General features: G+C 39.7%; 1 protein-coding gene across 1 annotated transcript in view; it reads left to right on the top strand.

The window, feature by feature from the left end:
* The window catches only part of myom2b (myomesin 2b), a 31,330-nt gene extending 19,548 nt beyond the window's left edge, over positions 1–11,782 (top strand). Inside the window, exons 27-39 of the mRNA XM_056380106.1 lie at positions 184–251; positions 1,126–1,239; positions 1,569–1,656; positions 3,414–3,452; positions 4,430–4,535; positions 5,346–5,412; positions 5,824–5,920; positions 6,590–6,626; positions 8,086–8,108; positions 8,297–8,352; positions 8,437–8,526; positions 10,635–10,760; positions 11,166–11,782. Of these exons, the coding sequence (XP_056236081.1) occupies positions 184–251; positions 1,126–1,239; positions 1,569–1,656; positions 3,414–3,452; positions 4,430–4,535; positions 5,346–5,412; positions 5,824–5,920; positions 6,590–6,626; positions 8,086–8,108; positions 8,297–8,352; positions 8,437–8,526; positions 10,635–10,760; positions 11,166–11,375 (1,121 nt within the window). The 3' untranslated portion in view covers positions 11,376–11,782. The remainder of the gene's footprint in view (positions 1–183; positions 252–1,125; positions 1,240–1,568; positions 1,657–3,413; positions 3,453–4,429; positions 4,536–5,345; positions 5,413–5,823; positions 5,921–6,589; positions 6,627–8,085; positions 8,109–8,296; positions 8,353–8,436; positions 8,527–10,634; positions 10,761–11,165) is intronic.
* Positions 11,783–20,672: the final 8,890 nt, after the last annotated feature.

The raw sequence follows: 20,672 nt of genomic DNA on the forward strand, positions 1-20,672 counted from the left end.
AGAAATGTATAGAAAAGATACTGTAGGATACACATGAATATTCCATGGTGGTATTTTGTATTAAGAATTTAAAAACACACTAACTTAAGCTTGAGGCAATTAATAGAGCTCAAACAATCAAGGTCTACAAGTAATTTATTTTAAACTCACTGGGCCTTTCTCTCCTGCCTTTATCCACCACAGGTCCCCACTTCAGTGAGTTCCTATCACTTCACGTTGGAGACGACTGCTCTGTCACTTTGGTTTGCAAGGTAAACACAGCCAAACTCAATAATAATTGAATATTTACACTCTAAACAAATGGAAGGCTGACTTCTGGATAGCTGATTATCCATTCTGTGGAGCGTAGGATTCAACAATGCTGTGTAATGATAAGGTCTAGATTGAAAATAACATGCATTATACTGTCAGCTTTTTCTTGGATTTGTTAATGTGAAGTATATAATCAAGCCAAAGTATTGTTCATATTGCCCAAGATAATCTGAATCTGTCATCTGTTTAGTCTGTTTGCCAGTCAAGCACAAATAAACATATAGAACAAATTAAATGAGTGAATTAATTAATGTGAGCATCAGCCATTTTGCAGAAATATGCTCTCTTTGTAGTTGGTGTGAGTGATTAGTTAGTGTACGAGATATTCTTTAAAAGAGGACCACATGCTATGGTTCTCTTGGGGAAAGTGGTGAGGAGAGAGTAACTGTCAGAGAGATACCTGAACAGATGATGAGTAACTTTGCATACACCACTGGCTTTTTCGAGTTGCATTTTGTAAGGAGGAAATCTAAGGTATACAGCATTGAGGGCATAGCTCACAAGTTTTATATTTAGTTTTACATTCAGCATCTCTAATCGACCTGTTATACTTCAAGCACTGAATAACGCTGGATGGCATGAAAAGATGAGGTGCACCATATCTAAACTCAGGGGACTAGTGACTTTTCAAAGCAGATTAATGGAAGTAAAGCAGAAGTGCAGTTTTGGGTTTAGGACCATCTGAGACTGAATTGGTGCCACTGGGATTTAATGATCTGGTATTTAGTATGGAGGCTATAATAAAAGCTAAAACCTTGTTAATGATAAATATGTTGAAAGTTTTAATATGTGTGGTTCTGCTTTTCATTACAGGTTGCTAACTTGAAGAAGGAATCAGAGTTCCACTGGTACAGAGAAGACACGGAGATCATCCCTGATGTGAAGCCTGACCTTGGATCAGGAGTCTGTAAACTGCCAATTAAACTGGTAATTGCTCTTTGATGCTGTTGATCTTCTGAATGCTATAACCCCGTGTACAATACTACTATTTCTATCTATGTTATACATTTACATATCAGGTAGTGTAGTGTTGTAGTGGCTATGCTAAGTCAAGTGGCTATGCTAAGTCAAGGCATGAATGTAATGTTTTGCTCAGTGATTTGTCAAGTTACAAAAATGCTGCACTGTTTTAGGGTTTCTCTGAGGATCCGAAAACAAGAAAAAAGAAACAGACCTCACAATGTCTTCAGATTCATAATACTGTATTCCCTGTGTTCCCTATACTATTGTATGTGTTTCCTGTTTTGTTTGTCTAGTTTTCATTGAAGACAGCGGGAATTTATAAGGCCACCATCAGTGATGACAGAGGAAAAGATATGAGCCAAATTGACATTTCTGGAAAAGGTAAACATATCTTTCTTAATTAATTTATCTTAGAGGAGTAATTGACTGACTGGTCAGCGGGCCGGATGTAAAACTGAGCAAGAATAAAGAATAACCTGCAGTATAATGGCTTGTCAAAAGTGAACATCTGAAAAAAGAGCCTGACATTCAAAAGCGAGATACAGGAAAAAATATGATCCAAATATATATTGTATCTGTAAATGACAAACTAATGAGTTTTTAAAGAAGCTATTTGTTAGTTTTGCTATTGCTACACAGCCAAAGTTAGCATTAACAGCTGTTTACTTACCAGAAGAAAGGTTGCCAGAAATGTTTACTTGCCAAGAGCGGTCTCCAGGGATGGAAGGTAACGCCAATGTTAACTCTCATTTATATCACCTCTCCTTTTCTACTGAAGTTAGCACGGTAACCAGCTAGCCCCAGCTTGACTACTATAACGATGGCCGAAGCTCTTGTCAAGCAACGATCACCATCACCTGCTCCCGGCAAGAAACACATTCGGCAGCAGGGGATACTTACAAATAGCCCCTTTAACAAATCCTCTTACCCCAACCTTGTTTTTCTAATTATGGTATAAACATAGTTCTTGCTATGTGACAGCTCGTTCACCAGCTGACTGTATTTATTCCTGAGAAAATTTAATTTTCCTGTAAAAGTTTGTGTGAAGTCAACCTAAACTGGTACAATATAGCCTACTCCTTCAAGCTTGTACTATGGTAGGACTTATTAAATTCCTTTTCAGTGTATTTAATCCCCACTGCATTAGAAGTTTGTAAGTATTTAAAGGACCAGTGTATCGGATTTAGTGGGGGTTGCAGATTGCAACCAACTTAATACCCTTCCCCAGATCCCAGCAGCAGGGGGGGCACCTCGGGTTGGTGAGGTGGGCCCAATCCGAAAAAGGCACAGTGATCCATGGGAAATTATCCCGGTATGCCTGATGGCCAGTCCGACTATGTTGTACCTAGGTGGTGCATGCACGCTTAACACGCCAGCCGTTTGAATATCAATGGGTGATAAAAATCAAATCCTCTGCCAGGAGTTGTGAGGTGTCTCCTCTTTATGCAGCCGTTGTTTCAAATTAAAAGCCCTCTGCATAGTCATGCAATTGTTACTTCATGACATTGCAGCAGTGGCATTACTTATAAAATATATATATGATATAGATAGTGGAACACTGGTCTACCACAGAAACTCGCATATTTAAACCTGCACACTTTTGTCTCCCTCCTCTGGCAGTGAGAGTAATTACACAAACAAAAGTCACACCAATGGTAATCTGTGTTTGTCCTCACCGTCGATTGCTTTATTTTTTAGACCATAATCCTTAAAAGTTTAGTTTTTATCTGGAGCATCAGAAACTTTTCTTGAACACTTTACCATACTCATAATTGCTGTAGCATACTCCGTCTCCATCTCCCCTCTTCATCTCTAGCAAACCAATCATTGCCGGTTTATGTAAAATTCATTGCTAATGGTGGGCCAGCGGTGAAATGTTGCCACAGAGAGATTTAAAACTCTGTTGTACCGCGAAATCCAGAGATTTACCTGGCACTGATAGGTGCTGAATCAGCATCATGTGGACTCGCTTGGTAAGGGCTTGAATGTAAAGGACATTTAGATGCAAAAGTCCCGCACTCCAGTTTTAATTTAACCTTTCCTTACTGAACTTTGAATGTAACCACCAGAGGGTAACATTGTGACTTCCATTTTCTTGGCTCTTGCCCTGACCTTATGTTTGTCTGCTTCTCTTCTAGTCTTTGACGATGCCATAAATAAAATCAACCAACTGGCTGGTAGGTATCTCCCTGTTACACACACACACACACACACACACACACACACACACACACACACACACACACGCACACGCACACGCACACACGCACATGCACACACACACACACACACACACGCAGAGGTGAATACACAGACATCAATTATCTCACAGAGATAGACAGATATCCGTATTAAAAACAGCACTTAACGTCACCATGCAAATTATCTAAATTTAACATGGCACAATCGCACCACAGTGATAAGAGATTTAGTAGATCCATCGCCATGCTGATACATTTCTGTTTTAAAATCCCACTGTGACACACACACACACACACACATACTTATCAGCGTGTGGCAGAAGTTGTCATGCTGGAAGCATTTGGCCATCATGTGGTGAAATCACTTTAAAATTCCACTGCGCTGTCACAGTGACAGTGTGGAGGAGCGTCTTACTCCTATTTTAAGAGACAGTCACTTGACAGCTCTGCAGCAAGTGTTACAGCAGTGGTTGCAGAGGAGAAGAGGGTTCATTACTGTGATAATGGGAAACCATGGTGATGTGACCAGGTGGATGACACACTTGCACACTTGTAATATGCAGTGAGCAAAGTCACAAACAGACATAGTGTAGTCTAAAAGTCCCTTTTACATTTAACAGCTTTAAAAGAAAAAGAGTTAATAAAAACTCTGCTGGTCGAAGTGTTTTTCTGAATGCAGCATACAAACAGTCTGCACTCTGTTTCATTAGTACAAGTCTGCTCTCCAAGCTGGACAATAGTAACATAACAAGGGAAGTCTTAAAATGAATGCTACAAATGGCCGCAGATGGAAGTTTAGTTTCGTTTGATTAATTCTGGGGGGGAAAAGCACACTCCGTAGCTCTCGCTGCAGAGAGAGGCCACGTTATCAAGCAGCAACTGGAAAATATGTTTCTGATTTTGATTTCAAATGTGCCCTCCACAAATTCTATCACCTCCATCACCTCCTCTAGGAGCCAGTGCAGCAGAGCTGGTGATTAACTGCACAGCAACGGGCATTCAGCTACAGTGTCACATGAAGTACTACACCTCAGAGATGGACATCACTTGGTATCATGGGTAAGAAATTCAATTTACAATACTAATACAAATAACATTAAAACTAATAACACTACTACTATTACCATGACAACCACAACTAGTACTACTAGTAAAAAGAAGAAAGAAAGAATGACTTCAGTATTAGTAGTCATTGCAGTGATTGTAGGAGGAATAGGAGTATTCGTTTAAGTCTGCCTATAAACATGCTGACCACAAACATATTATTTTGCTTTTCTCTCGAGTTAAACTGCCGGGAGTGGCAAAAACAATAAGCCACATAATAAAACTTGTGATGGCTGTTGGCAAGTGTTTTCATTATCCTGGTTATTGCAGTAAAATTGCCCCATTTTGTGACAAAAATCACACCCCTATCATCTTCTATAAAGAAGCATGGTTTTTCTGCACTTAAAAGCACTCTGTCGTACCCTAGAGATTATAATGCGTGGAGAGAGGGGAAACAAAATCAGAGAGACTGGACAGAGAAAAAGAAAGAAAGAAAGAAAGAAAAAAAAGTCAAAGAATGGAGAGAAATAGACAGAAATAGACAGAACAATGACAGGGAGTGGTAGAGGCTTTTCTGTTATTCAATTATTCAAAGAACAAAAATTATGGAGATTAGATTTTTAACCTCTCCACGGCCTTTCTGTGAGCGTGTGCGAGAGAGCGACAGATAGCAAGAGAGAGAAATTGGTATCCCTAGGCGTAACATTAGGCAGGCATGTAAACATGATTTTCCATTACCTCTGAAACAGACTTCACCCACTCACATACAAACACTACACGCACATACACACTAACCTCTCTTCTCCTCTCCTCTCTTCTCCTCAGTGAGACTAAACTCTCCCACAGTGACAAGGTTGTGATTGGAGGAACCCCTGCTATGGCAACAATGGAGGTATTATCGTCTCCTGTACAATGCGGAACAGTATATGCTCGTTAGGTGGATCATACATAGGTGATTTTATGACAATAAAGCACAACAGATGGTGGCAATGTTGCCCTTCAGTGTTGCTTTAAAAGAGGTGATACCAGGGCAACTTTGAGAAGATTTAAATAGATAATCTCACCGCCACAACGGGTAGCTAATGAATAAAAAGATCACACATTTTAAAATCATTAATGGTAATTAATTAAACGGTGCATCTTCCTTTTACTTTTTGTCAGAAAGCTTTATAATTATAGATGAATTCATCTTTTTTAAACCATGAATTAAAGAAAAACTCCTAGAAATAAACAGCCAGACACCGACTGGTTGATGGGCTTGTTGGCCGCATGACTGATGGTTAATTTACTGGTTTAATCACAGGTGATTGAGCCAGTGGAGAAGGACAAAGGGATGTACTCCATTGTGATCACCGACCCTGAAAACTCACATAAACGCACACTGGACCTCAGTGGTGATGGTCAGTAACTTTTTCTCTCTCACTTCTCCCTCATTTGTTCTTGTTGTGTGTCACTCACTCTTTTATTGATAATACCATAAAAAGAGGTTAGAAACGACACAGTCACTTGTTTTTATGGAGCACTTGGATTCAATCTGTAGTTTAAGGCTTTGAAGTGATGCTCCAAACCAAAATCTATCTTTTGAGTATCAAACACCCAGTAGGCCTGAAAACTGGCTGTAAAAAGTTTGCTCCTTCAGAGCTGCAGCTGTGGTCTGCCTGAAGTCATGTTGGATGTAACAGATTCCAGTAGCGTTGGATTCTCATGCAGTAAATGTATAAAAAATCTCCAAAGAAACTTCTCAAACCCCTGTCTCCAAATGCTCATGTTCCAGTTATATGTTTGACAAATATTTGGTAAGTGCACTGCTTTTCAGTTGTATTACGCTCAAGTTCTGAAGCTGTGCCAGAAACAGTGTATTTATATTTTCACTAGAATATTTCAGTTACATTTATTGAAAGTGGACACTGCTGCAGTTTTTCACAAAGGACCAAGACACAGACACAATTTTAAAGCCACATTTTAGGCCTGGTTAAAGGGTACTTAAAATATCTGGTTGAGTATCACTGTAAAGTAAACAATTAAAATTGTGAACAGTAGCAATGAAATTCTGCTTTTGTCTTTTACAGTATATGAGAAGGCCTATGCTGAGTTCCAGAAACTCAAGTAAGACTTCACTCTGAAATCTGTTACTTTACACGTGCCTTTATGTGTTTATTTTAGTCTGACTACCTCTGATAATGATGAATAACAGTTTCCTTCACATTTTAACTTTCACTGCTTGATCACTGCAAGTTTGACATCTGGTAGCTCAAAGTCATGCGTAATGATTTCCCCTGACACTTTCTGTTCATGTACTGAGAGTCATATTCATTATCCTTGTTCAAAAAAAAAGTGAAGCACAAAGTTAACTATAAGTACCCTTGATATTTTCACTAACTAGTTTTCAACCACAAATTTAACTTGAGCTGAGTTTCTACATGTAGACCCAACACACCCTTTCCTAAGATAATCAATTTAAAGGATCAATAGGCTTTTAATATGCCCACTATGCTTACGTTTTACTGTTCCGTTTGCAAACAGTGCTGCTACTGCTTCTGTTGAGCATTGCAGTTCAACATGCCCACCTCCAATCTGTTCGAGAATACACTAAACTGTGCTGATCTTAGTTTATGCCTGCAGGCAGTGATAAGGTGAGAGCCTAATGTAGATTATTCACATGTGTTTGTGCACTGAACTGCTTCTTATAAAATGTTCTGTTGAAACACTGCCACTCTGCTATTACACTGGGTTTTTATGTACTTATAAGATGGCCTACAGGTACATCAAAAACTATAGTGGATCTAAATACCCAACGCCTTGCTGTCTGAAGTAGTGCAGTATATTGTAATTTGAGATAAAAAAAAAAATCAATGCTAAAAATAGATGAAGTCAGGCAGCAGAGATCCTTTGGGGTCCTTTGGCTATTTGGGCCAAAGCAAAACCCCACACAGTGAATTTTGCAAATCCATTTAGAAAAATCAATTGCAACTCCAAAGACTAAACACTGCATGCTGAGTGGAAACCATCCAAATCCCTTTTCTAATTAACATTCAAAGAAAGACATTTAAGCACAAGATTTTACAAACACGCTGAAACAAGTGACACCCTGTTGCCCCTTTGATTTAGTATCAACATGCGAGGAGGACAGCAGAGTTCCCCCAACCATCTGGTCCTGTGGCTGACCTCTGGTCCACTCGTGCTGCTCAGACAGCCCTCGCCCAGTTACTGCAGAGCAATATCATTGTTCCCATGAAAAGATTCGGAACGGTCCCACCGTAAACAACAGTATAATGTGGTCTGGCTCTAAATCCAGAATACCTTGTGGCAAACCATCTGAACACAGTTAGTGGGCCAAAGATGGAAAAGAGATATCATGTGTGTGGTCACTGAGCAGAGCAAAACATTATCATCATACATATCATCCCGACTGCACAATACAGGGTTAGAGGTCTGATGCTCAAACAGAAGTAGAATTATTAGGGCTTTTAGTAGTGAGAGGTGCATTTTACTGGTCATGACATATAGTTTTAAAGATTTATTTTGAAAAATAAACATCTTTAATTTTCCCTTCTGTGTGTTTCAGGGCTGAAGCCTATGCTGAAAAGAGTGAGTGCATCCTTTCATTTTTTGTTCTTCCATGGAAAGCTGATTAAAAGTTATCACTATCACATCATCCTACAGCTCCTAAAGAGCAGGAAGCAACTGTGCATATATACGTTACACAATTAAAGCCCCAAGGCTATCATCAATATACAGTAAAAAGTAACAGGAATGATGTTAATGTTTTGTTTCAGACCGCGGTAAGGTTGTGGGAGGATTGCCTGATGTGGTCACCATTATGGAAAAGAAGGTAATGGTCTGACTGTGTGTGTGATTTTTGTCTCTGTAAATGTGTACATGTTTGTCTAATAAGTCATCTTTTTGCTTCCGATAGACCCTGAGTTTAACTTGCACAGTGTGTGGGGACCCCAAGCCTCAGGTCTCCTGGTTGAAGAACGGAGCAGAAGTCGAACCTGATGATCAGGTAGATACTGAAGCATGCACACAATTAAACTGTACACGTGACACATGTGCACCACGCGACATCATGTTCAACAACTTCAAACATTGCCTCCTTCTTTTCTTTGGTCTCTACCTGTCACACACTACTGCAGACTCTTTGATCTGTTAAACTTCTTTAGAAACCCAGCCCCTCCTTCCTCTCTCATGATTAATTACCTTATTAATCACACACAATAGCAATAGAATGTTTCTATTAACTTGTCCAGAGATACTATGGACACTCAGTAAATGTCATCTGGATTCTGTTGTGTTACCCCCACTAACTTTCAGAGTTTAAATAGTTTGCACACTTTTTGGATTCATAGGAGAACTACATAGGAGTGACTACTTTGGCTACAGAGTCAAAATGCAATACACAGCCATTACTACAATAATGGCTGTAATATCATGGTGACTTTTCTTGACAGAACAAGAAATTTTAACTTTAAAATTACATGTAAATTCTTATAACATACTGGAAAGGTGCTATTTTAAGAAGCAATTATTAGGAAATAATGAGGTGGATATATATTCTAAGCAGCATATGTTTCAGTTAATTTTATTAAATACACAAAATTTAAACTGATGAAATACACAGAGCCGAAGTCCTCCATATATGTAGCTACTGATGAGGTGACCAGGATGAAGAAAAACTATATCTCCTTTTGTGGGAGATTTCAGCACCAGTTATAATCCCTTACTGGAGGCCTCTACATTACTTAAGGTGAGGACAGTATTATCAGCACACTCCTGGATCGGTAACGCAACAAATCTACCTCTCATAACTCATTGACCTACTTGCCAACCAGTATAAGGCTACAGTCTTGTCCCCAGTCAGTGGAGGCTCTTTCAACAGCATCAGCATCCTGCGGCTCCTACCGGCTTTGAAGATTTAAGTTTGAGAAACCACGGTCCAGGTGGAATTTATATACAAGTTTGCCCTCTTCTTTATTCATTCCCTCACCTGTTAATAATCTGTCTAAAACAAGAACTGGCGTCTTTGGTGATGTGTTTTCTAAACCTTAGGAGTGTCTCTTCCCTACCTATTTACCACAGAAGCTACTGTAGATATTAACAGAAAAACAAACAAAAAATATATACAGAGCCAAAGAATATCGCACTGAAACTCAGAATAGAACCACACAGGCTTCAATGGAGGTGAGCTGGAACAGGTGGTGAATACCTGACGTTAATGCATTTGCACATTTTGTCACTGTGTATGAGCTTTTTGTGAGTATCATTACCACCAAAACAATAATTACCTAATATTGTGTTTTTTATACAGCACCTAACCTGGTCAAACAAAAGAGAAAGCAGCAACCCACAGATTAGCCTACATTACATTGGTGTAATAAATGAATGCAATTATCCAACATCATTTAACATGTCTGAGAAAAAGGCCAACAATTGCAAATATGGCATCTTTTTTTTCTTTCTTTTTTTTTTTTTAGGTCAATTTGATTTTTGGCCAATAGAGTTTTAATTTCTCAAAATTGGGCAAGTGTTTCTCATAATACGGATGTAATTAGCCTGCCACTCCATTTAACTGTACTAATGTCCATTTAAGTGCCACTCCATTTAACTGTACTAATGTCCAGACCTTGCAAATGAGTGGGCAGGTATGAGAGTGGGAAATTAAAATACTGTATTCTCGTCAGCACCACTCACATGCTACGAGTCAGAATACAAGTACCCTGTCTTCTCTCAGGTGTTGATACAAGTGTCCTCCAATTATGAATATTATAAAAAAAAATACATTGTTTTTTGTGGTCTCAAGAAGTAAAGGTGGGAAATGTTTTTTTATTGTCATTTAACCCCATCATATTTTGATTGAGCTAACAGGGCTCAGCAGAACAGAACAGAGTATAAAGTGGAATAAATCATCAGTCCTCATGTCCACCAAACCCTGTGTGAGTAGTGCTCAGGTTTCGCTAAAGCGAGGTGGTAATCAAAGCTCATGCTGCTGCTCTGAGTAAAAGATAAATCAATTTTTAAATAAAACTTTAAGTGGCTGGCATTTTAAATGTTAAATCATGCTAAAATCCCTGTGCTGCCTTTCTCACTTTTTTAACCTTTGATTTCCTATTTCAGTACGTGGTCTCCCTGGACCAGGGCAAGTTTGCCAGTCTGACGATCAAAGGTGTTTCCATGGAGGATTCTGGCAGATATACCATGATTGTCCAGAACAAATTTGGGGGGGAGTCTGTGGATATAGTGGTGAGTGTCACTGCTGTGTACTGCAAATGACTGGATTTACTCAAAGCCGTGAATTTTTTCAGACCATCTGTGGCACAAATCTTGTCTTTTCATTGGAGCCTAACAGTGAGATGTTTTTGTGATCACACTTGTGTGCAACTCGGAGCTGTGACAGAGCTGATATTTGACCTTGTGACTATTGTCTGACCCTGATTTCACAGTTTTAACATGAAAAGCTGCAAAGCCCTGACCTCAAAACTCAAAATGAGGTGTTTAATGTTGTGAAATGAAAGACGAGGCATTTTGAAACTACAGCATTTTTCTTTTATTTTACTGCCATATATATATATAGTAGAGGAAATGCATATATGGAAATGTTCACATAATATTGACATCATGTCCTAACCTCTCTCTCTACCTTTCCAGGTGAGTGTGTACCGCCATGGAGAGAAAATCCCTGAGGCAAAACCAACTTTGACTCCAAAAACAATCATCGCTCCCAAACTCCCCATAGAGATCCCTCAGCCAAAGACCCAGCCTGCTCCTAGCCATGCCCACTCTACTCCTAGCCCTGCCCCTCCTAAGGCAGCACCAGGAAGAGGGATGAAGAGTCCCACTCCTACTAGGAGGAAGTAGAAAGCATGAAAGTCATATGAGAGGAAGAAACATATTTGCACACTAGTGCACCTGTAGACCACTCATAGTTTAGAAGCTTTTACTGGTATTGTCCTTTTGGATGAATATTAAAATCATTCAATTAAATGGAGCTAATGCACTTTGGCGTTAAATTAGAGAGCCAAGAAAAACCCTGACAGCTACAATAATAACTGCAATACATTGCAAAATAAAAAAAAATAAAAAAAAGAAGAGAAAAAGTATTACATTGAGATCACTGTATGACCCCCCCCCTCCTTTAATTAATGAAATCCCTACTTCATATCTGAACATGACTAAATTAGAAATGAGTTTAATTTAATTGAAATGAACTGAATTGAAACTTGAATAAAGCTGAAATTTGAATAAAACTATTGCTGGGAAAAGAATGAGATGTGTGTTAAATTCACGAAGCCAAGCTGAACACATTAAATGCAGTTTTCACAGACAGCCTTGTAAACTGATGTTCTAAAAGTCCACATAGGTCTATTGTACATACAGTGCATACTATAATAAAGGTATAAAAAAAAAATTATAAGATAGATATTATTCAGATAATGTGATACAGATCTTTTTTTTTTTGATGCTTTGCCTTTATGAAACCCTTGGCAGGATTTCTTAATTCCTCCTCACCCACATGCCTACGCACGCACACGCATGCACACACACTCACACAACCCTTTGAAGATGGGGCCAAGTCAAGTGGTGGGACTGTGGAAAGAGGTGGGCCCATAGATGGCTCTGCATATGATCAATGGTTTGGCCTGGTATCACAGTCATGAGATGTGTTTTATACATGAAGGATTTCCTTTACATGTTTCAGAAACTGTCAACTGTCTCCTGTAATTGTTTCTTCAGGATGAAAAAAACACAACACGGGCTTAGTATCACAGTTCCCAGTCACTGCTACGCTGCTACAACAAGATGAATGCTCATGCTATGCAGTTTTTAACTTCCTTGAAATATAATGCTAATTTTCAGAGAACATGTTAACATTGGAGCAGAGAGAAATAAGTCAAGCTGTACAAAGCTGTCATTATACTGCCACCTCTTAAGTGATGGTGGCAACTAAATAACACTGTCCTCCTTAACATCACCATGGCGAGATAGTGAACATGCTGAAGATCAGGTGGCAGTGAATCACCACTTAGTAAACCAGAGCCGTGGAGCGGGACTGTCACACTAACACTGCTGCCGCTGAAAACTGTCAGAACCAAATTCTGCTTAATAGTGACTCTGACAGTTAGCACAGAAATATTTTTGGAAAATCTATATGCATTCTACCTGGTCATCAGCTGAAAGCAGAAGTAGGCTTTCTATGAGCAGTCAGGTTTAAAGACTTGTGCCTAAGTGCAGGAAGTAGTGATGGCAGAGCTGATGAAAAGATGGCTGATGAGATTTGTGGTTCATTAAAGCTGATGAGAGGAGAAGAGCAGAGGGAGAGGAAAGGGGGAGGGGAGGAGGATAAATTCATTGTTTCTGTGTTTGCTGTTGCTAATAAAAGAAAGAGATTACAATTTGCTGAGCCTGTTTATTCATTCTGTCAGAGAGAAAGGGTCCGAAAACAAGAGACAGATTGTGAAGACGGAGGGAACTGGAGTAATGAAGAGACTGAGAGAGAGAAAGTGAGACTGTGAGGTTGCCATTCTTTTGTGCTACCTTTGCTGCTGATGTGCCTGCTCTGGCGGCATGAGACAAGTCTTTTCATGCTTGCTATCAAGTTGAGAATGAGTCGAGTGAGTGAGAGGGGTGCAGTTGTGTGTAGGTTTTTTTTTTTTTTTTTTTGCTATTGCCGCTGTTGTGTCTTTTGGACATGAAGACAAATTTCATCTTGTCATAAACTGTGTGCAAATAAGTGCGAAAGGAAGGGAGAAACAGGCTGACACAAGGCGTGTGAGAGATGAATGTAGATAATTCAGTGTTGCGTGGCTTATAAAGGACTTTTGAAGTGCGCCAGAGAAAGACAGGATGAGAACGAGACTGGTGTGTATTAGAGAGTGGGAGGGAGAGAAAGAGAGACGGAGATCTGAATCATTTTTGATGTTTCGCTGATCATCTGCTGTGAGATCATTTTCCCGACTTTTTAATTAATTTTCACATTTTTAATCAACATAATTACTGGGAATCCAAATGTTACCATGACAACAAACTTTTAATTTCATTAAATTCGGAAAAGGACTCGTCTCTGTGAAACACACCGATGGCCTGTACACTCACAGACACACAAACAGATGCATACATAACAGACACACAACCGCGCACACAAGCATGAGGACCGATGCATGCACGCGCACACACACACACACACACACACACACATATAGACGGCTGCTATCTAAATGGAATAGCTAGCCAGTGCTGATAGCATGAAATTGTGTTTCCAAATATAACACCGTGTCATTGGAGTGTGTTAGTGGGTGTGTGCGTGTGTGTGTTGAGAAACAAGACTAGAGAATATATGCTGTTCTACAGTCCTCCACATGGGGGCACTATGGTAACATGCACATACACAGACACTGTTACTCACTTTTAGGAACATGCACGCACTTGCTGACACACAGTCACACACACACACACACACACACACACACACACACACAGACACACACACACACACACACACACACACACACACACACACACGCACGGATAGACAGGCCTGTCCTAATTAAAGCAGCGCTGTTCAAACAATGAGATAAACTAGGAGCAGAGGCATTTTGTGGGTGTGCACTGACACACAGCTACATTTTAAAATACTGCTATTACGCACACATATATGCACATACACACACGTGCATAGTACACACAAGCAGTTTTTAAATTGCAATTTGCATTGTGTAGGTAAATGATGAGAATAATTCTAATGATGATATTGACTACTGCTGAGTTTGGCCTAAAAGACAGAGAAAGAGTGAAGTACACAGAGGGATATGAGAGGAGAATGGGTTTGAGGAAGAAGGGAAGGAGGAATGAGAGAAGGGAGGAACTAATAAAGGACAGAGGGACAGAGGAGAAACAGGAAGCATGTTATTCTGCAAGCTTGTCTTGCTGTTTCAGCACAGAAGATAATTCCTTTATTTTACTGTGAGAAGGACAGCTATAGAAGAAAGGCAAGGAAGGTTGAGAGTAATTTGAAGGAGGGAAAGAAAGCAGGAAAGGGACCAGGGAAGAAGTATTAACGGAGAGGAGGAAGTGTGCTAGACAAAATGGGGAAAGAAGGAAGGGAGGAAACAAGCGGGAGAGGAGAAGAGAGAGGGAGGCAAAAGGTGAGTAAGATGGGTTGATTAAATCTCGAATTGGAACAGATTTTGAAAGCACATTGCATCAGATACTCATTGTTGGGTTTCACTTTTTCTGTCTTGTGCTTATAACATCCTCACAAAACAATCAGACAACAGTGAGATGTCACACACTTTGCTAGAAATGAAATAAATGAAATGAACCTTGTTTCTGATTCATCAACCATGTCAGCACTTCCAATCTCACAGGAGCACTCACACCAATCCAAAAATCTCTGCAAATGCCGGCTCATAAATATAAAATTTGACATAATCATGACAGCTGGAACATGTCTACTCATTGATCAGAGTGGTGAGGACTGAATTTGTAAACCCCTCACTCTACTAGATAATCTTGGCTGACCATCAGTCCTGTCTCTGGCTGGGAGTTCCCCTCAGATTGGTGGTAGATCTAGAGGAAATCAGCCCAATAATCCTGCACTTTGCCCTCAGTCTTAGTATTGCAACATTTGTTCTGTGCAAAATTAAGTAACATAGATGATATAAAGGTCACTGGTCACAAGTCCAGCATGAAAAAGGGACGGAGATGGGCAGAGATGGGGATGAGGAGATAGAGAAATGAGAAGCCGACAATGTGAACAACATGGGGAAGAATCATGGGAGCGGGTGGGTGTTGGATATAGATAAAACAGGTGAGTTGTTCTCATGCTTCCTGCTGCTCCACTGCTGTACTGTTCTTTGGTTAAACTATCAAAATATTTTCATGAGAAGTGAGCAGATCAGATCATACTGTGAACATTAAACCAATTAATCGATTAACCAAACGTCTCCGGACATATTTTTTTGCATGTTACCTTTGTCTCATGCTCAAAACACACTGTAAATGTAACCTGTGTTGTATCCTATGTATCCTTTGCATCAAGTGGAAAATGATTCGTCTTAACAAGGAGGAATGCTTAATGTTCACATCTGGCATATTTCCAATGATATTAAGCAGTGTTTGGCAGGGAAACAGACTTCTCCCTCTGCAGGGAAGTCAGGTAGCTCAGCTACACAGCAGCTCCCCTGGAGCTCATATGTAGTGACTCAGTGTCTGGCTGTTGGAGGCTTCACCAGAGTGGATGCTTGACAACATAGGGACTTAAATCCTGGATCCTTGGTCCAAGGACAGTGTGCCTACTTGCCATTCCACTCTGTAGCCCTAATGCCACTCTGCTAGGATACTGTGGGTCCTTACACATTAAATCCAGAGGCATTGTTTATGTCAACACCTTCAGATAAATCATATTCTAGACTGGAAGAACCACAAGGATGTGCTTTGCTTTCAGTAGAGGCATGTTGGAAGGGATTGTAGTCATTGTTTTACAGAAACCTGAAAGAACACGTGAGCTCTTGTCTCCATATTCATGTGGTTTCCTTCATGTCTTTTCTCCCAAATTCCATGAAAGTTAGTTTGACTGAAGTCTTTAAATTGTTCACATTTATTAATGTGACTCATCATCTGTCTGAACCTGTGTCCCCCTGCCCCCAGTGGAAATGGGGTAGAGAGAGTGGGCAGAGGAAATTAATGGTAGTTAGAGAAACTTAGTGTTTTAATGTTTTCAGGGTAGTTTGAATGGAGCCTGACAGAATGGGAGACAATGAGAGTGATGTGTGATTTTACTGTAACTTCAGGTGATTATTCTTGGAAAGCTGCTTTTTTTTTGATGGAAGACTCTCATCTGACAGCTATGTTCTTCTCCCCGCACAGCACATTACTAACACAAATGAACTCAGCATTACCATACTCTTCTCAGTCTGTCTCTCTGCCTCTATCTCCCTCTAACTTCTATCTCTCCACTCTCTATTCATGCCTACCTCCTTTTCTTCCTCTATTTCTTCTCTTTTTCAGTCTCTCCTCCCTCACTCCTTTTTTCACTCCTTCTCCAATCACTGTGAAATTGCAAGGCGGCTGGTTGGGGACTTTTCTGACAGAGAAATTTGGCTCAGATCAGAATCACTACCGAGCATTCCTGCATTCCTTTCCCAATTTAAATGATTTTGCAGCTTCACAGGCACACCCACCCAGACAGCCAGATATACTCACACTGACACTTTGCAAGTCTCTCGCCCTCTCTTTCTCTTTTGCACACACTCACTCTTTCATTTCTCTCTCTCTCTGTCATACACATACAAACACACATAAAAAACACAATTCACACCTACAAGTGGTGTTACTGGCAAGGTACCAACAAGCAGGAGCTCATACAGTCGCTTCAGTGACTTTAGTCAGCTCAGAGAACCGATGAGAGACAAAAGGAGAGGGGCTGCAGCTGTAGGAAGAGACAGAGATGGGAAGGCAGATAGAGGAGTGACAGTTTAGCAAAGTGTATCATTAAAACATGAATAATATGTTTATCCTGGTGTATATCGGTGTTGCAGAGTGCGCTATTATGCACAGTCTCACAATAATGTGCCTTATTTCCTCTCAAATCGCATGCAGATGAATTTTGAGCTCCTTGGAAACAGCGCAGTCCCTGATGCGTGTCAACATGTCGCAGTCACACAGACAAAGGAAGCTGTCGAGTCTGCTGGCAATTTTCATTTTTTCTTGATGTGTGGGGGCCAGCTGTCTCACTGAGATTATTATGTGAAGGCAGCACACTGGGTTTTCCCTCACCTGTCTGTTCCATACATCAGATATTCTTCTTGACTTTCTGCATTGAACTGCCAAGGCACAGCGAACAGGCGTGTGCACCTCCTCAGGCTAAGGGGCAGATTCTGAGGAAGAAGCCACTTCAAATTCAACCTTTCACACCGCCTCAGAAACCATCAAGCCATCATCTGCAAGCACCAACCCCCAAGAGCCATGAGCATTCATCCTCTTCTTGATTTTAATACAATGTATCATTTGTCAGAGACTCAAAAATGTTTCCACAGCCTCCTCTTGGGTGAACTTTTCTTTTTGACTGAAATACCCTTGTCCTTATAGTTCTCATCATCTTTTGAAATTAAATGTGCAATATAGGAGTAATCATGGAGAAATTTTTGTCCAGTGCTCATTCAACAAGTCCATGAACCACTCTTTGTCACACTAAAATGCATATGATCATTACAAATTTTATTCATGCAACCTTTTTATGTTCTGCTACCTTTTACGTTTTTGTTCTGGTACATTTTAGGGTACCTACAACTACTTGGTTAAAGTTAGGGAATGGTCAAAAGAAACTGAAATGGCCTCTTGGTTGGAGATGGGGTACAGTCGCCAGTGTCAAAGTCAGACGCCTTATACACAAAACTATCCACCATGATGTCCTTTCTAAAATGTTTTTGGGCTCATTAACAATATTAAACAATTTGTCATTACTTGTCAGAGACAGAAGACATTACTTGTATTGCTAGAATACGGAATCTAAAAAAGGTTTTTTAGACCAGTAAAAAATGAAAGGACTTAATTTGTGCAAGCAGCTTATTACGAGCCATAGGTACATTTTATTGTTAGGTGACCTCTTGCGGTGGGAGGAAGTTAGGTGACGTAGTGTAAAGAGTGTAAAGCCCATGTTAGAAAGAGGACGGGTCGCTTCATTCTCACGTGAAACGGTAGGCAGTGTTGTTCTTTTATCCATCACTGTTAGACAACTTCAACCATGTTTTTATTAAGGTTTCCATGATGATGAAGGTCTGGTACACCTGTCGCTGGTACACACCCATGGGTTGTATCCGAGGGTAGGGACAAACAACCTACGGTTGTACAGTTTGTACAGATCGTACAGATTGTTTAATACATTGCAAGTTTATAATCTGTTTTTGGTTGCTGCGCCAACAGCATGAAACAAAGTGAGGTGATACTGAGATGTATTTTAAATGCTCATACGTACATATAATTAGTCCACAACCTGTAAAATGACAAAATATTTTGGAGATATTACAAACTTATGTAACAGTAATTAACATTATGATAAATCTAATTTCTTGTATTACGTTCACGTTATTAATTTTTGTTCGCTGATCCAAAGCTGTATCAAACTCCAGTAAGCTAAATGAACTGTACAGTGGCAGTTTAAGGAAGGACAGGGTGTGAGGTCAAAAGTCCCTTGGATCAAATTCAGCCTTTGATAATGCGAAGTGAGTCATTTAACTCCAGCAGAGAGCTAGTACTGCTGTGTGTAAGTGTGTTTTAATATGCATACATGAGAGTACAGTGGTTGTGACCTTACAATTAGAGGAGAGGAATTCTGCCCACAAGGTCTCTTGAGGATCAAATTCCCAGAGGCAGACTAATGAGACTCAAATCTTCGACACACCTGCTGTCACAGCATGCATTATATGTCTACTTAACTGTATGTCATGCTATGAAGGTATATTATGTATTCTGTGATTCTTAGTGAAGATGTAGGTTGAGGCATATGTTACATACATTCTTCTCAGGCGGCCTCATGGTCAATGTCATTCTGTCTCTTATTTCGTTTCTTTACTCTCTGAATCCATCCAATAAAAACAAGAACATTTGAGATAAAAGCCTTTAGGCCTGGTCTCCTCGCACTCTGATCAGCCTTTTTTCCTATTGATATTAAATGAAAGTATTTACTTTGAACTTTTTAACCTGTTGCAGCACAGATCTTCAGGATATTTTGCACATCTGAAACTTGTCATTTCTTTTCACTTTAGCCAAGTTCACCCGCGCAGTATCAGCTCAGAAGGTAGCAGTAAATGTTTTAACCTTTGCTCTGGCCTGTTATGTGGTTTTAAATTAACTGAAACTTTAATAATCCCTGCAGAGACTATAGAGAGAAAAGGTATTCTCACCTTCTGAACTGTTGGAAAGCAGGCAACATATCCATTCCAGATTTAATTTTAATCTTTTATTGCTCTGATGATTCTTGTAGTTTCTCTTTGATCTTTTTGACACTTTTTGAAATTGATGGCAACTTTAGCACTGTACATTTTTCAGAACAGGATTGGGCAAAAAGGACAGTAGTAAGTAGTAAGTTATGTGAAAAATCGGTGAAGAGATGTATATGGAGAAAAATGGGAATGTCTACTTTTGTCTTATCCAGTGAAACACTTGACAAATCAAAAAACATCAACACGCTAATGCAAAAAAAGAGATTACACTTCCATTACATATTGCCATAAAACAGTTTGAACCCATTTGAACTAACACATCACTTGTTGTAATTAATTCCAACACAACGTAAATAAAGCAGGAACCTGAGTAAAAAGTGCGCTGAGTGTCATACCCTCCAGTAAAGTCTTTCTATTTCCTAAGCGGTGTAATGCAACTGCAGTTTGTGTGTTGAGTATCAGGTAGATGAGGCAGTACATTGCTACACACATTTCTGTTGCCACAGCTGCCTCAACTGAGTGCCAAGCTAGCAGTTGAATCTTCAGTTTTGTTGTTGCTGTAGAGTAAAAGCAACCGCCTTTTACCCGTATCCTTGTTGGTAATTTTACCATGTAAAGTCTAGACGCCAAATTACATCCATACACTGCTTCTAAGATTGCTTCGTGGTCATGGTCATCCGAGCAGAATAGAACTTCTATTTCAGATTAACAAATCACCAGGTTGTAATTTCTAAAAAGCAGACAGACTTGAATATAGAATTTACCCTAATGATGGCCGTTAACACATTGTGTTAATTAAGTGAGTTCAAGTGATAAAGTCCACAAAAGGAGGGGGTTGTGGTGGAGGAATGGGCCGAGCACAGGACCTTCTCCCAGGAGATTACGGTTTAATTCGCATGTGAAACCAAAAGTTGATTTTAAGGTTATTTTTAGAGTTAGTTTTGTATCTACAAGGCCAAACTTTAGAAATTAAAAATCCTCATTGACAGGGTACCACTTCTCACTTCAAGGGATGAACTTGGAATAATAAATGTATTGATTAATATGAAAAATCCAGTCAGTCTAATATCAGAAGCCGTGACTTCTCGATTCAATGCATCCCCGGTCCCTACTTCAAAAAGTTTAGATAAAGAAATGCATTAACCGACTAATACTACAGGGTAAAAGCAATGCTTGATAATCACCAGGATGAAAAGTGAAGCAAAAGAACATTGAT

This window comes from Seriola aureovittata, chromosome 1 (genome assembly GCF_021018895.1).
Source record: "Seriola aureovittata isolate HTS-2021-v1 ecotype China chromosome 1, ASM2101889v1, whole genome shotgun sequence".
NCBI classification, from domain to species: domain Eukaryota; kingdom Metazoa; phylum Chordata; class Actinopteri; order Carangiformes; family Carangidae; genus Seriola; species Seriola aureovittata.